At 37.9% G+C, this 13,966-nt stretch overlaps 1 protein-coding gene across 2 annotated transcripts; it reads right to left on the minus strand.

Annotated features, from left to right (window-relative positions):
- Positions 1 to 357: 357 nt before the first annotated feature.
- Positions 358 to 11,927, minus strand: IMPA1 (inositol monophosphatase 1). 2 transcript variants are annotated; one of them, XM_075704710.1, is made up of 10 exons: positions 11,893 to 11,927; positions 11,148 to 11,256; positions 10,009 to 10,090; positions 8,679 to 8,812; positions 6,607 to 6,711; positions 5,230 to 5,275; positions 4,982 to 5,090; positions 3,743 to 3,851; positions 2,120 to 2,271; positions 358 to 1,688 (listed from the first exon to the last, which is right to left on the minus strand). In XM_075704710.1, the coding sequence occupies exons 3-10, from the start codon at positions 10,069 to 10,071 to the stop codon at positions 1,570 to 1,572; spliced, it is 837 nt and encodes a 278-aa protein (XP_075560825.1). In that variant the 5' UTR covers positions 10,072 to 10,090; positions 11,148 to 11,256; positions 11,893 to 11,927; the 3' UTR covers positions 358 to 1,569. The 2 variants fall into 2 exon arrangements, with proteins under 2 accessions (XP_075560825.1, XP_075560824.1); XM_075704709.1 differs by lacking the exon at positions 11,893 to 11,927 and adding an exon at positions 11,658 to 11,690.
- Positions 11,928 to 13,966: the final 2,039 nt, after the last annotated feature.

The following is a 13,966-nucleotide window of genomic DNA, read 5'->3' on the forward strand; positions in this document are numbered from 1 at the left end:
TCAATGGGAATTTAAAAATAAAACTAATGTAAGCCTGGGTTTTTGACAAGGCCTTTAAATAGCAGGCTGATCTCATTAATCATCTGGCATTAGATACAACTTCAAATTAAATATTTCTGCAAAATCTGCAAAAACCCAACTGATATAACAGACTGAAATTATGATAAGAGATCTGTTGAAACTTCAAGACAGAGAACACCATTTTCCAAAATAAAAATAGTGGGACAGCAGTACAAAAAGTCAGGTTTTCCAAAGCATTGCTGTCTTGACTGGACCACCAATGAGACAACTTTCTTTAGGAAACTTTAGACACGGAAAAATCAGTCTAAAAACTGATCTAAGTTAAATCTTTTTTTTTTAAAGTGCATTAATTATTTGAACAGTACACTGATACTTTAACAATCTTAAATACAAAAATTCAAAGAACCAGTATAGTTTTTGAAGTTTAGAACAACTGACACCAAGAATGAAATTACTACTATTTCTTAGATTTATAAACTATTTCGATACATATCTTCTTTTGTGCCTGTACACTCCATAACACAATGGAAACCTGATCCTGGTTGGTCACTGCTTTCACAACTTAGAGAAAATGATGTAAAAAATCTGGACTATGGGTTTATTTTTTTGACAGCTGCGTTACTGAAAACTCTCTTGGATTTTAATGATCCCTTAGACTTTGAAACACACTCATCCATGGAGAAACCCAAGCAAAATTAACAGGAATTATAACTGCCAAGAATAAGATAGAGGACGTAGCATCAGCTGATTCCAATGGTCAAATGCAAATCATACTTCATCTTAATTTAGAGTAAATCCATTTGGTGATAGAAGGTGTGCTCAGAACTTACTTCTGGGGGACACATGTATCTTCTGGCACAGTAACATTTATTTTTGCAACTGCAATGAATTTGCATGCATAATGGCCACATAAAAGGCTGAAGAAGAGACCACATTTATCTACCGTAAGAAAGGTAGAACAACGACTACAAAAATGACGACAGCTAAGTAATAAAGGCTTTACATTACAGCCCAAGCTACAAGCAACTAAAAAAAGTTTGGAAATGTGTGAACTACCTCTGCAAAAACTGTAACAAGGTAAGGAAATGGATAGGCTAATGACATTGAAGAAAACAGACAAGATAGGAAAAGACTGAATAAACAGTAATGCCTTCATCTTTTTGGGTTCAGGATCAGATGTGATGACATGGTGTTAAGACAGCAAATTTTGCTTTGTCACTTACAGAACTAGAGCTTTTTATTTATCTACACATCAGAGAGTCTCTTGCTATGCCTTCCAGTGCAGTATAAAACTTGAAAATACTAGTTGTATGTATTTGCTTCTTTTTACAGATCTTTATGTAACTGTGATGTTAAATAAAATACCTGGCAATAAAAGCTTACTTAGAATGTTGGTCCAATCTCAAAACACTACTTAGCAGTCACACCAGCATTGAAAGACTACCATCTATTTATCTATCTTTTTATCAGGTTCAAGGTGTAGAACAACCACCACATGGGAGTATGAGACAACATTATATAATTACATTTAAGGTGTAGTTTTGGTATTCAGTTAGTTGCATCATCCCTTTTCAGAGGAATTATCTGAAGTGCTTTGGCTATTCTCTCTCCTATAGCTCGACTACTTGCTGCAATTATTCTTCGAGACATCAAATCGAATGGTCCACCTAGAAATCAAAGCAAGCAAAGTAACTAGCTTGTATCTGGAGAAAACAAAAAGCTGGTAAGAAAATGATAACTGAAAAAATCAAGTGTAAATGATACATTACTATTTAGGACCAAGTTTTGCCCCTGGATAAAAATGCATTTAATACAACAGGTATCTCATATGAGCTACATTTAAATTCTCTTCAGTGTATGTTTACTGTCTTTTTTCACTTTTCCAGATGCTCAGCCAAGGGAGTAAAGGTTGTCTTGTAGCTAAGAACATACAATTGACTCTCTCTCAGTCTATTAACTGGATGGGAACTCTGTTCAGTAGTGGCAACTTGGAAAGAGGACTGAAAAACCTCTTTGCCTTCTCATTTCAGCTATGTTTTGCTCCCAGTTAGCTATTTAAAAGGACAAAAGAGTATCTCGTGCATGCCCGTGTATTTACCTGATACATCTAGCAGTACTCCGCCTGCTTCAGTAATAATGATTCCAGCCCCTGCCATATCCCAGCAGTGAATCCCCATTTCATAATAGGCATCAGCTCCACCCGTTGCCACAAGGCACATATTCACAGCTGCTGTACCAACGGCTCTAATCCTAAAGGAGACACAGTTGTTTTTTTAATTGAGAACAGTTTGTAAGTCAGTCACAATGTCTGTGTACACTGCACGGAGAACACAGAAGCATCATACACAAGGTGAACTGAGCTAGAGAAAATGTGATAGAATGCTGCAGTGAAACAAAAAATTGGGAATGAATTTTTGCTTAAGTAGCTTGAAGAGCTCTCCAAATATAGCAAATTTCCAAAAATTACATTTGTGAATTCTGTTAAACAACTTTGTTTTAGAGTGAAAACACATCTTAAACAACTTCTTAACCTAAAACATATTATGGAAGATATCTACCCATGAAACAGTAACAGATATTCTACTTTGCTTTTTGAACACAAGAATTCAAGCAGAGTGTACACTGTTCTTAGCGTTGAAAAAACAGTTACTTCAGTTTCTCTGGTGATGCTCAGGAAGCATCTTTGACTTGCAAAAAAAAAACCCTAACAGCAGTAATCACAAAAAATAAATTACACAGCATAAATTTGGTCTGGATAACTTCATCAAAACCCTTGTGTTACAAATTCCAGTTTCTTTTGATGCACTTAGTAAGTGTGACTTGTACAAAGTTATTTCAATTATAAGTAAAATGTACCTTAAATTGTAACCGATAGCAGCTAAGTTACTGCAAGAAGCAACTTAAATCAAATCCAATCCCAATTTATTGTTTACAAATAAATACCAAAGTTAAACTGACAGCATACCTAAAATGTATTCCCTACTTACAATTTAGCATATATTCTTTAATGACATCAGAAGACTTTTTGAAAGTAGGAAAAAATCTACATGTTAAGTGTCAAAACAAGAATCCTGAGAATCTCAGCATAAAACTACAACCCCTTGCAGCTCAGAAACATGAGTACGGTTTGAGTGACAAAAAACTTTACATCTGAAGGTGGTTTCAGTAGACAATGGTTTGCGGATATGTAGGCTTTGGCTTATCTGGATGAGAGGAAGCAGGGAATGTAACCAAAATAAGAGCAGTTTATAGACAATTTCAACTACTTGGACAAAGTCAGAAAAACTGTACAGTGTTGAAAGAGGAAAGGGAGATCTACTTTTGTCTTCCGATATATATAAAAAAACCCCAACAACTATTGTCATTACTATGGGGAAAGGAAACTAAGAAATGTAATATAGCTTCTGTTTATCCAGTTTTACTCCTTCTGTGTTTCCAGAAAAATAAAAAAAAGGCACAAAATTGTTTTTCCTTTTTTTAACGAGTAAATACAATACTTTTTAGTCCTACAAAACTAAATATGTTTTGCTTCCCAATACTGATTGTTAGGGTTCTCTTATATATGCCCTAGCTTGAAAAAGTTAACACACACAGAGTTTCTCTGCAGAAATCGTATTTCACATTTGTCAAATGTAATGCAATCAATCCTTCCTAAAAATGGTCATATTTGCATATTTACAGTATTAACACTATCAGTAAATATAAAAAATAAGTATCTTACCCGTGAATAGGAATACTGAGAAGTCTTTCCATGTTAGAAAGAACTATTTTTATAGTCTCTGGATCACGATTTGATCCCAATTCTGTTACTAAAAGGGATTTTGTAATGTCTGGAAAAGAAACAAAACCTCACTTTTCCAACAGTACAATTTATATAATAACACTAATTAGCAGAGTTTACTTCATTGCTTTCTTACAAGACCGAATAAAAGTAAGGAGAGTTGGGGTTGTTCAGCCTGGAGAAGAGAAGGCTGCAAGGAGACCTTATTGCAATCTTCCAGTACTTAAAGGGGGCCTACAAGGAAAGATGAGGAGAATCTTTTTAGCAAGGCCTGTTGTGACAGGACAAGGAATAATGGATTTAAACTAAAGGAGGGTAGATTTAGACTGGATAGAAGGAAGAAATTTTTTACGATGAGGGTGGTGAAGCACTGGAACAGGTTGCCCCAGAGAGGCAGTGGAGGCCCCATCCCCGGCAACATTCAAGGTGAGGTTGGCTGGGGCTGTGAGCAACCTGCTCTAGTTAAAGCTGTCGCTGCTCACTGCAGGGGGACTGGGCTAGATGACCTCTAAAGGTCCCTTCCAACCCAAAGCATTCTATGATTCTATGATTTTTAATATAAATATTACATATATTGAATGTAGAAAAATCTGTCCTTACATGGAAAATGGCAGGAAAAAATAAATACAGTGAACAAAGCATGATCAGGTTCAATTGTGCATATCCATTAATTGATGTCATTAGCAAATAAAATTCTATTGCTATACAAATTAGAACAGTCCTCAGATCTTTAAAGGTCCCACTTTAAGTATGGATTTTACTTTACATAGGGTAGTAAGTATACAAGAGTGATACTGGTTTAAGCCACTAGTTCACACCTGGAAGAAGTTGAATTGTTTGGTAGATGTGTTACAGACTCTAAAGAACAATCACAGACGGATTACAGACAGGAAGGGAATTAAAACCAACCAAACAAAAAACCACAACACACAGACACATAGGAATAAAATCTTCAATTGCCGAGTCCTGATTTTGCAAATATCACAAACACGTTACATGCATGAAAGAGAACATAAAAGCTGTTTCTCAAAACTGAACAAGCCACAGCCAAAAAAACCCCGTCTTTGCAAAACAAAACTATGAGCTAAGAAACAGGAATATATCCAGGTCTAAAACTGTTGATGCTTCATTTGCAAAATAAATGTAATCGCTAGAAATAAGCTACTCAGTTCAGCTTACCTTCTTGGCCTGATACTTGAAGTTTTTGACCATTGCAAAATGCACCTTTTCCTTTTCTGGCAGTATACATCTTGTCTTCTACACAACTATACACAATTCCAAACTCTATCTGCAAGAGAAAGTCGAGATGCCTTGAGGTTTTTTTCCCTTTCTTCCTATTTACTGTGAAAATACAGATCGTAGTTATAACTAGCAACAGGAATTAATTTGGTTTTGATTGACTAAATATCAAGTAATAAAAAGTATACCTTTTTGTTTACAACAAAGCCAATTGAAACTGCCACAAATGGAAACCTACAAAACAAAACATTTCACTAATTTATAGTGAGATACTATGCTTCTTTCATTACCACGCTTACTCTCAATAAAAACAATGTTCAGTTAAATGTAATGTATATTTCAAAAAGAAACTTGGACTATATAGGAAATATTAGTTTTCTGGAACTTGCACAATTTACTATGAAAACAGACCCAACACCACCAACTACCATTTAAAATACAAACTTTTCAACCCACTGAAACTAAGCCTGTTACAGCTTAGGGACTGTCATCCCTGTTACAGCTGTTCCTAGCTCAGGGACTGTCTTTTTATAGCCAAAGAATACAAGCAAGCCTCTATACTACTAACCTTTCTCAGAAGGAACAAGCTGGCCAAAATGGTCTCATCAGAAGCAGCAAGTCACCTCTCCCCCCAACTCCACTTTCTCCACCAAAGCCACAAGAAAGACAGATATTGAAGTGAGAAGGAAGAATGCAGGGGGAAGCGTGAAGGCAGTGGGAGTATATAGGACATCGTGGGCTGCATCCCAGTCTAAGTTTTTAATGATCAACCAATTAATTTCTTTTTAAATTACCATTTTTTACTCTTCAAAATTTACTGTTCCAGAACATTTGCTTTAATTATTACCTGCAAAAAATACAGAATTTTATGTCTGTAAGTCCAGCAGAATGAGTTCTTCTCTTACAGCTTTTTTAACATGTTATTTAGCAGGATGCAGCAGCTGTTTTAAAGCCATGGTGTACATAGTGGCAGTCATTTCAAAATTGGAATCAAGTACGCTCAGAAAAGGTCATCAGGGCCAAAATGTATCATGTTTCAAAGACAGAAGGAACAGGCAGTCAGCATTCCACTGAAAGTCCCCTCCTCATCCTGGTGCAAAATAACACTAGACTATTACTGGTGATATTCTGCTTTCTTTCATGGTAGTGGCTCCTAGATCTCAATGAACTTGAAATTTCTTACAAATCAGCACTTGGAGCTATTATTGCCTCTCTGAAGATGCTGGAACTCCTAATTCTGAGTCCTGTTGCTTCACTGTTAAAATCTGCCCACCTATCTTTGGCACCCATGCCAAAGGCTACTGGCTCCTGCTATATAGCCTCTCACGGAACAACTGCTGTTGGTTACAGTGAGACTACTGTAATACTTACAGAAATACCAAAATGATTACAAAACCTGCCCAATGGCTCTCAGTAAATGAAAGTAGCAATTTCTAACTATTGACAAGTTCATAGTATCTCTTTTAAAGCAATTTAAAAATGAAAAAACCTTACTTTCATGAAACTGGAGAAATAAAGAAGGTAATCAGGTGAAGTTGCTAACATTAGAAAAATGAAAGGTGGACCTGTGTACGAAGTTGGTAGTTCCGTCAATAGGGTCTATAATCCATGTGGGGTTATCTGTCAAAATGCTGCCCTCTCCAGCTGCAACAGATTCTTCTCCGATGAAGCTAGAGTAGCAAACACATTTAAAAGACACAAAGAAATTGTTTAAAACGTCTGAATTACAACACTGTACTTGAAATTAAAATTCTTAAAGTGAGATGCAGGGTTTTTTACCACCAGTGATCATATGAGAAATACACAATTTATCTGGAAAGCACCAACCACATCTGACCAAGCTTGCGTCAATATTTATGATGTCAGAGATGGGCACAATATGTGGGGAAAAGAACTTTACGTTTTAATATTTTACTGGAATTTAGCATTAAAAAAATTGAAGTTTTCATCATTTTTTCTAGTAACAGCATCATCAAATTTTGGTCAGAATACTTGTAGCTATTTACATATTTCAGTTTATTTGTGCTATAAACCACTACTTTTTAGCTTGTGTTTTAACTGAAGAAAGCCTTTGTGGTCATATGCATCTGGTTAGACCACTGCAGTACTGTTAAATTTGTAGTCTGATTTCAACCCAAACATGACAGAAAGTTGTTAGTCTTAAAACTGGTTAGTCTTACAAGCATTACAAAATGGTAACATGGTAAAGGGATGAAAAGCAAACCAGAGCTCCTCCTGAAGAAGACGGCAGACACTAAACCCAAGGGACACACAAGGCACAGTGCCACAGGAACTCAAATGTCACAATTTTTGCTGCTCATGAAAGTATTTGTTTTGAACTGCAAAATTATCTGGATGAGTGTAAGCGGGTGGAATTCTCTTCTATGCCTTTTGCATGTTGTTAAATTTATCACATATTACTCAACCTATGAAAAGTATGCATGAAACACATGCTTTCCGCCACAAATATGTAAAATGAGGAGAACTGCTGAGGGTAAACAAATAAGGTCCCTTTAATATTGATTAGGAGTTTTATGATTAACTATGGAAGTGAAGATGATTGCTCAGAAACAGCATGACTCCAAAAAGCAGCAAATCTTCACAAAGAGAAGAGAGAAACTGAATAGTTATTTAGGTGTATGAGTAATTCATTAGAACTGGTACGTCTAATGAGATATCAATTATCTAATATAAAAAGAAGCTAAAAATATTCGAAAATGTTTATCAATGTCACAGAAACTGTTATTTTAAGGTCATTCCACAAGTCTGTATGCTTACACTAACTTGGTTAGGTTACTGACATTTTGCATCATCTTAGTTGTTCCAATTCCATGCATATTTACTACGTTTCATGTATACAGCTACAATAAGAAAACCTCTGAGAAAATGCAAGAAAAATGAGCAAACTCATTTTAAGGAAACTCTATTAAACTCGAGCCATTACATCAAAATGGGAAAGAAAGTCCCATGTAAGTAAAAGTAAGTAAAATACATACAATTCACCCTTCAAGAATACATTTCGGGGGGCGGGGGGGGGGGGGGTGGGAAGCAATAAAAGAAAAAAAAAATCAGTATCTTGTATGACAGACTTTCAGTTATGCAGAATCAGAAGATCCTGTCTTCTTTTAAGGACGTTTGACGTTCTTAAACTGTATGAGATTTGCCAAAGGCACACTCAGTACCATGGGACCCATCCAGCATAGACAGCAAAGGCATACTAGTTTCAACAGCAGACAAGAAATTTGGGTTCCCGGTATCTTGAGGCCACCTTTGATTCTCCAACACAAATAACTAAGACGTTACTTACAGCTGGCTCAGCTGGAACTGACATTCAGCATAAGTCTTGAGCAAGGCTAAACTCATGTCAGTAGACCCTCGTGACACCTTGTTTTGATACTACAGCCCTTTAAGCTAATGACAAAATTAGCTAGCAATTAATTTAGAAGCATTTGGGCAGAACTTCAACCCACTACTACTCTAAAATACTTAATATACCGAGGGTGAGGGAGACTTCTGTAACTTTCCAGCATGCCAATCGTAATGAAATTTTACCAAGCAAAATCATAAACTTTCCATTTCCTTCTTCCCGTCACGTCCCCCCTTCTTCTATCAAAAGTGTACTGATAAGAAGCCGTACCTGTGAGAAGGATACTTTTCTTTAATCAAAGAAATAATGAAGTTTTCTACTTTTTGATCAGTTTCTGTCACTAGATCTACTGGTGAACTTTTAGTCATAACAGATACTTCTTCTTTGAGTGCTCCACGGATTATCTGTTAACAGAAGAAATAAAAAAAGAAAAAAGCTTTCTCCATTAACTCTATGGAAAATACTAGTTGTCCAAAAAATGTGAGCATCATTTTTACTGTAATTTCTATACTGCACATACAAAACACAAACACAAGCAGTGACAAAACCTGGATTTAACTGCAGGAGCTGGGACTTACCCTTGCATCTATCTCCAGTTCCTACTCAGCACAAACTTTTACATGACCTTAAATCTAAGTACTGCAAGAAGATCCACTGGTACATGAAACTAAGCTCTATTTTGTTCAGACAAGTTTTAGATTTATAAATTTAAATACCAGAGTTAAATGAAACACTCAAGACTGAGCTTAAGTCAGCCATTTTTAGCTAGACCCTGCATTTATGATCTTAAAACTATCAGAATCAGCTTAAGCAAGAATCCATGCCTCACAGGCCACAAAATTATTTTACTATAACTTAGATTTTCTGAGGGAAGACTTTAATGAGGTCATTGCAGGGACAATGTTCTGCAGATTCTGCAGCTTCAGGGAACAGAATTACTACCTGTGCCATCTTGTCTGGCTGCAATAGCATTCAAATGTACCAAGCAGAGCTACCAAGAACTGAACATTTGGTAACCACACTTACACTGAGGCTCTGCCAAGACGTGCAAACTCATTCTTGTTCTAAGCCATCTTAGATCACAAATGGGCAAAGTACTACCACTGCAAGTGATGCTTCTTATTTATAGAAGTAAAGCAGTCTTCATAAAGAGAACATGATGTGGTATCTTGTGCCAACAACAAGCCATTGTACAAAGCTGACTGTGGTGTTTGCAAGAAAAACTGTCAACAGCTTTCAGGCGGTAAAATAATAAGGCAGACAGGTGCAGTTCAAGGGGAAAAACAGAGATGCTCTTTGATTATCACAATTCAGAATTTTTTACTTTTTTTTAAGATCAAATTTAATGAACAAAAGATACTCCTTAGTCTTTAATTGGACTCTGGTCCAAAGAGAAGTGCAAAGTTGTTTTCTTAAATTAACCAAGCTGTAAACATAAAAGACACTCCAGTCTTGAACATCACTGATGATTCTGCTAACTTATATTTTTGACAAAATACTCAGAAGAATATCCAACATCAAATTCCTTCAAAAGCTACATACATACTAGACTCAAAAAATAACGAAATAACGTTATTATTTATAAATAGTTTATACTTACATCCCCAGCTTTCCTTGCTAAAGCAACTGCATAATCCATACATTCTTGCCAAGGATCTGCCATCTTTTCTTAGATATATAGCCTACCAAAAGGATAGATTAACACAAAAATTATTATGCTGCGCTTTTTTTTTGCCTTTTTTTTTTTTTTTTTTTTTACAAATTCGAATTTTCTGCCCCCCCTGTTCTGGACCACACTGTTCTCTCCTTGCTAGAATACGGAAGTTTGTCCTACCCTTTACTCTGAAAAACCTTTAGAAGTATTAAAAGCTTACTCTAAGCTACCAGATTTTTTCCCCACATTGTGTGATTATCAAAAAGGCGTAAGAACGTTAACAAGTACAGAGCCTCAGTCTTGAAAGATACATGCATACACAAGATTCCACATTTAGACACTGACCTCAATGTACATAAAGGCTCTGAAAAGCAATAGTGTGGTTACACACAAGCACATTCTCAAATACAGTGTACAGCTCAGGGCCTTTTTGCTTAAAAATACTAGAATCTTCACTCTAAACTTATTGCAGAACACTGCTGACATACAGCTTAGTCTATTTTTAAGTATGGTTTAAATTACTTTGTCTATCTTAAATTATAAGATTAGAATCTTAAACCCAAAATCTATCCTTTCTGTATTTTAGTCCTGCATGCTTTGTTCTAGGGGTTTATTCCAAACACAAATATGAAATGGTTTTGATTCTACACGAGAAAGTTATAAGATTGCAGAGTCATTTAAAAGCGTCTTCTATATTCTTAAGTATTATGAAGGAATACAAGATACGTTCTCTTCTATGCATCTCCACTTTCATCAGCAATGTGAAATATTAATCCACGTATCAAACACTATTTCTGATACACCCCCAGCAGACCACAACTTAACTCGATGACAAAACGGTATGATGAATTTTGGAAGTCTATTTAATTTTTGAGCCCTAACCCTTTCAGAAGCCTTCCTACTTCAGTGATTCAGTCTTGAAGCGATGACCCGGCTAACAGTTTTGTAACACTTGCAGATTCACAAAGATGAGATAAATGCTCAGACAAAACCCAGCACTAAGGCAGTATATAAAAAAAAAAACCTGGGCAATTAACATGATCCACGAGTCCCCAGTCCAATCATCCTGATCTAATGGTCCTTACCTCTTTCAGCCTTGGTCTGAGATAGCTAAAAAAGCTAGGTAAAATGCAAAGGGTACGATGCTTCAATTACGTTGATAACGCTCTTCTCATAGCCTTGGAAGTATAGCTTCTGTCACAGAAACAGAGAAATAATTTGTCAGGACACAGAACTGGGTACAACACCCCTGAATAAGTTACCCTGCAACCCATAAAAGACTGAAACTCAACCAACTGAAGTACAGGGCCGCCCGGGGACGAGTTTGCCCCACAAACTCAGGGCGCGCATTCAGAGTAGGGGTTTGGATCCTGAAGGAGAGGTTTGGATCCTGAAGGAGAGGTTTGGATCTCGGGCTGGAAGGGCAGCCCATTGCCCGGGAGGAAGCCCCGTTCTGCGGCTGTGTGGCCCTGCCGTCGCTCGGGCCGGGCTGTGCCCGGCCCGAGCGACGGCAGGGCCACACAGCCCCCAGGGCAACACCGCATTCCCCTCACAACACCCCGAAATGGCGGCTGAAAAAGGAAGAAGCACCTCACCTCCACCGCTGTCCCCGCTCTCCCTGAGGCGCGTAGCCGCGCCAGTGCGCAGGCGCCAGAGGCGGAGCCATTAACTCCGCTTCCTCCTCCCGCCTTGCCCTGGCCGGCGCTGCGCCTGCGCCGTGAAAATTAAGAGTTCAGGTGTTGAAATTAGCCTTTAATGTCGTACTTCTTTTTAATAAGTGGAGGTGGCAGGATGAAGGTACCCTAAATGGAGGAGGCGATTGGCGTTTACCTGGGCTTTCAGCTGCTGGCGGCGGCACTGCTGAAAGCGAGCTTGCCTTACTCGACATGTGGAAAAAAAAAGTATGAAGGCCCGTGAAAAAGAAAGCGAATATATGTGTAACAGTCCCCTCGAAGTAAAACAGCGTTTCACCAAGTCAGGTTACAGTGCTTGAAAAGAGGAAACCGAGCAAGTTTCTTAGAGATGTTGCTCTTATGGTTGGGCTGGATGATCTTAAAGGTCTTTCCCAATCTAAACAATTCTATGATTCTTCTCCGTGGTATCTTGATTTTTTTCCTCAAAAACTGCCAACACCCGTGAAAACAGCTTCCTTTGCCCCCTCACTAGCCCGTCCTGCTGAGAGTTCTGCTAATTAGAATAAAACCAAATCAGTAGCCAGAGACAACCGGTATTTTTAAAACACACATCAAACACATTTTCCAGAAAGCTCCCTAGCTTTTGGAGATTTTTGAAAACAATCTGCCGTTCAAATGATGCATTTTCAAGATCACCATAATCAAAGTTATACAGAGGGGAAAAAAGCTTTCCAAGACTGACTGATACCAGTGTCACTGTTTCTCTGTGGTCTTTTGGCCCTATTGCCTTTCATCAAGTAAAGGTAAAACACTGAGGTGTTGTCTTGCGTTCACAAACTGCAGCTAATGTGATTTCCTGTCGTACATTAAATGATGATCTACTGTAAACAGGTCAGGGGTTGTAGTTTGCTTTATGACTTAAAATGATCATGAAACGTCTGCACCACCAAAATTAGCAGCCTTACCCCCTTTCCCCAGTGCCAGTCCAACCCACAACCGGGCACTTGTTCAAGGCCAAACAGGCGTAGTTTTGTCCTTTCCACATCAGTGGAGATATGGTTTCCATTCCCAGCGGTGCTGTTGCGGTGGGACAAGTCACTGTGCCTTTTCATGTTTCCTCCTTCCCATTTTGTCAACGGGAAGAGTCACAAAAGCCTGTTTTTTAAAGTATTCACAGTCATTAAAGAACTGCAGAGATGATAAGGTGTGTTTTTACTAATTATTTTGCAAGTCATTCTTTACAAGGTTATAATAAAATCATACAGCCAGAAAGAGGCACTTTGGCTCTGATTCAGTTTTTGTTGAGGCAAGCTGCCAAACATGCCTCAGTATAAGCTATATTGGACTGCACCATTATTATGGAAAATGGCTTCATTAACATTGTTAATAGTATACCTCTCATTACAGCAACTGTTTTACAGGCTCTATAAGGGGATTTCTGTTCTGTAGCAGCATATTCCACTTGCTTCGGTAACGACAGCAGGGGGAGCGAGTTCAGTTTGGGTCTCTGCCCAGACTCACTTGTCCAGCAGCGATGGTTTGTTTGCCTCTTACTGCATAGTCCTTACCACAGCAGCCTAAGATGGAAAGAAAGGTGAATAAAGAACTGTGGAGGAAAGAAAGGAAAAGAAAGAACAAGGGAAAAGGGAACTGTTCCTCTTGCGCTGGAAAGGGAGATGACAAACAGCTGGAGACATAGGTGGGAGAAAATGGAGAAATCCATGTATACTTCCCGCTGCCAGGAAACAAAGATTTCCAAAATATTCAGCCACTGAAGACCCTTTCCTTCACGGAAACCAGAAGCACCCTCCTTTTTGTGGCATCCACACCACATCCAGTAAAATAATTTATCAATACCTAAGTCATGTTAAAACTACAGTAAAGAGTACTGTAAGCAAAATAAGAACAATTAACAGTGACATGCTTACTGAGATGGTTTTGGTTTTTATGCAAGTCCAATCAGTATATGATAATCCTACAGATATTCCTAAGTTGTTATAAAGGTATACTACCTGGTAGTACCAAAACCCATGATACATGATACTTTACAGCCACTTGAACAAGACCACATTACTGTTCTGCCAATGGAGAGTACCTTTGAAAAAGATGCTAGGCAGACGACTCTTACGTTGTGATTTTTTTTTTTTTTAATTGCAGCTGTGCCTAGAATGGATGTGCCATGCATGGCTATCTCTTTGTTTTCCAATGGGTACAAATGAACCAGAATCTAGCATTATAGCCAGTGGACAATGGTTCCCTTTAGGCAAGCA

This window comes from Pelecanus crispus, chromosome 2 (assembly GCF_030463565.1).
Source record: "Pelecanus crispus isolate bPelCri1 chromosome 2, bPelCri1.pri, whole genome shotgun sequence".
Lineage (NCBI taxonomy): Eukaryota > Metazoa > Chordata > Aves > Pelecaniformes > Pelecanidae > Pelecanus > Pelecanus crispus.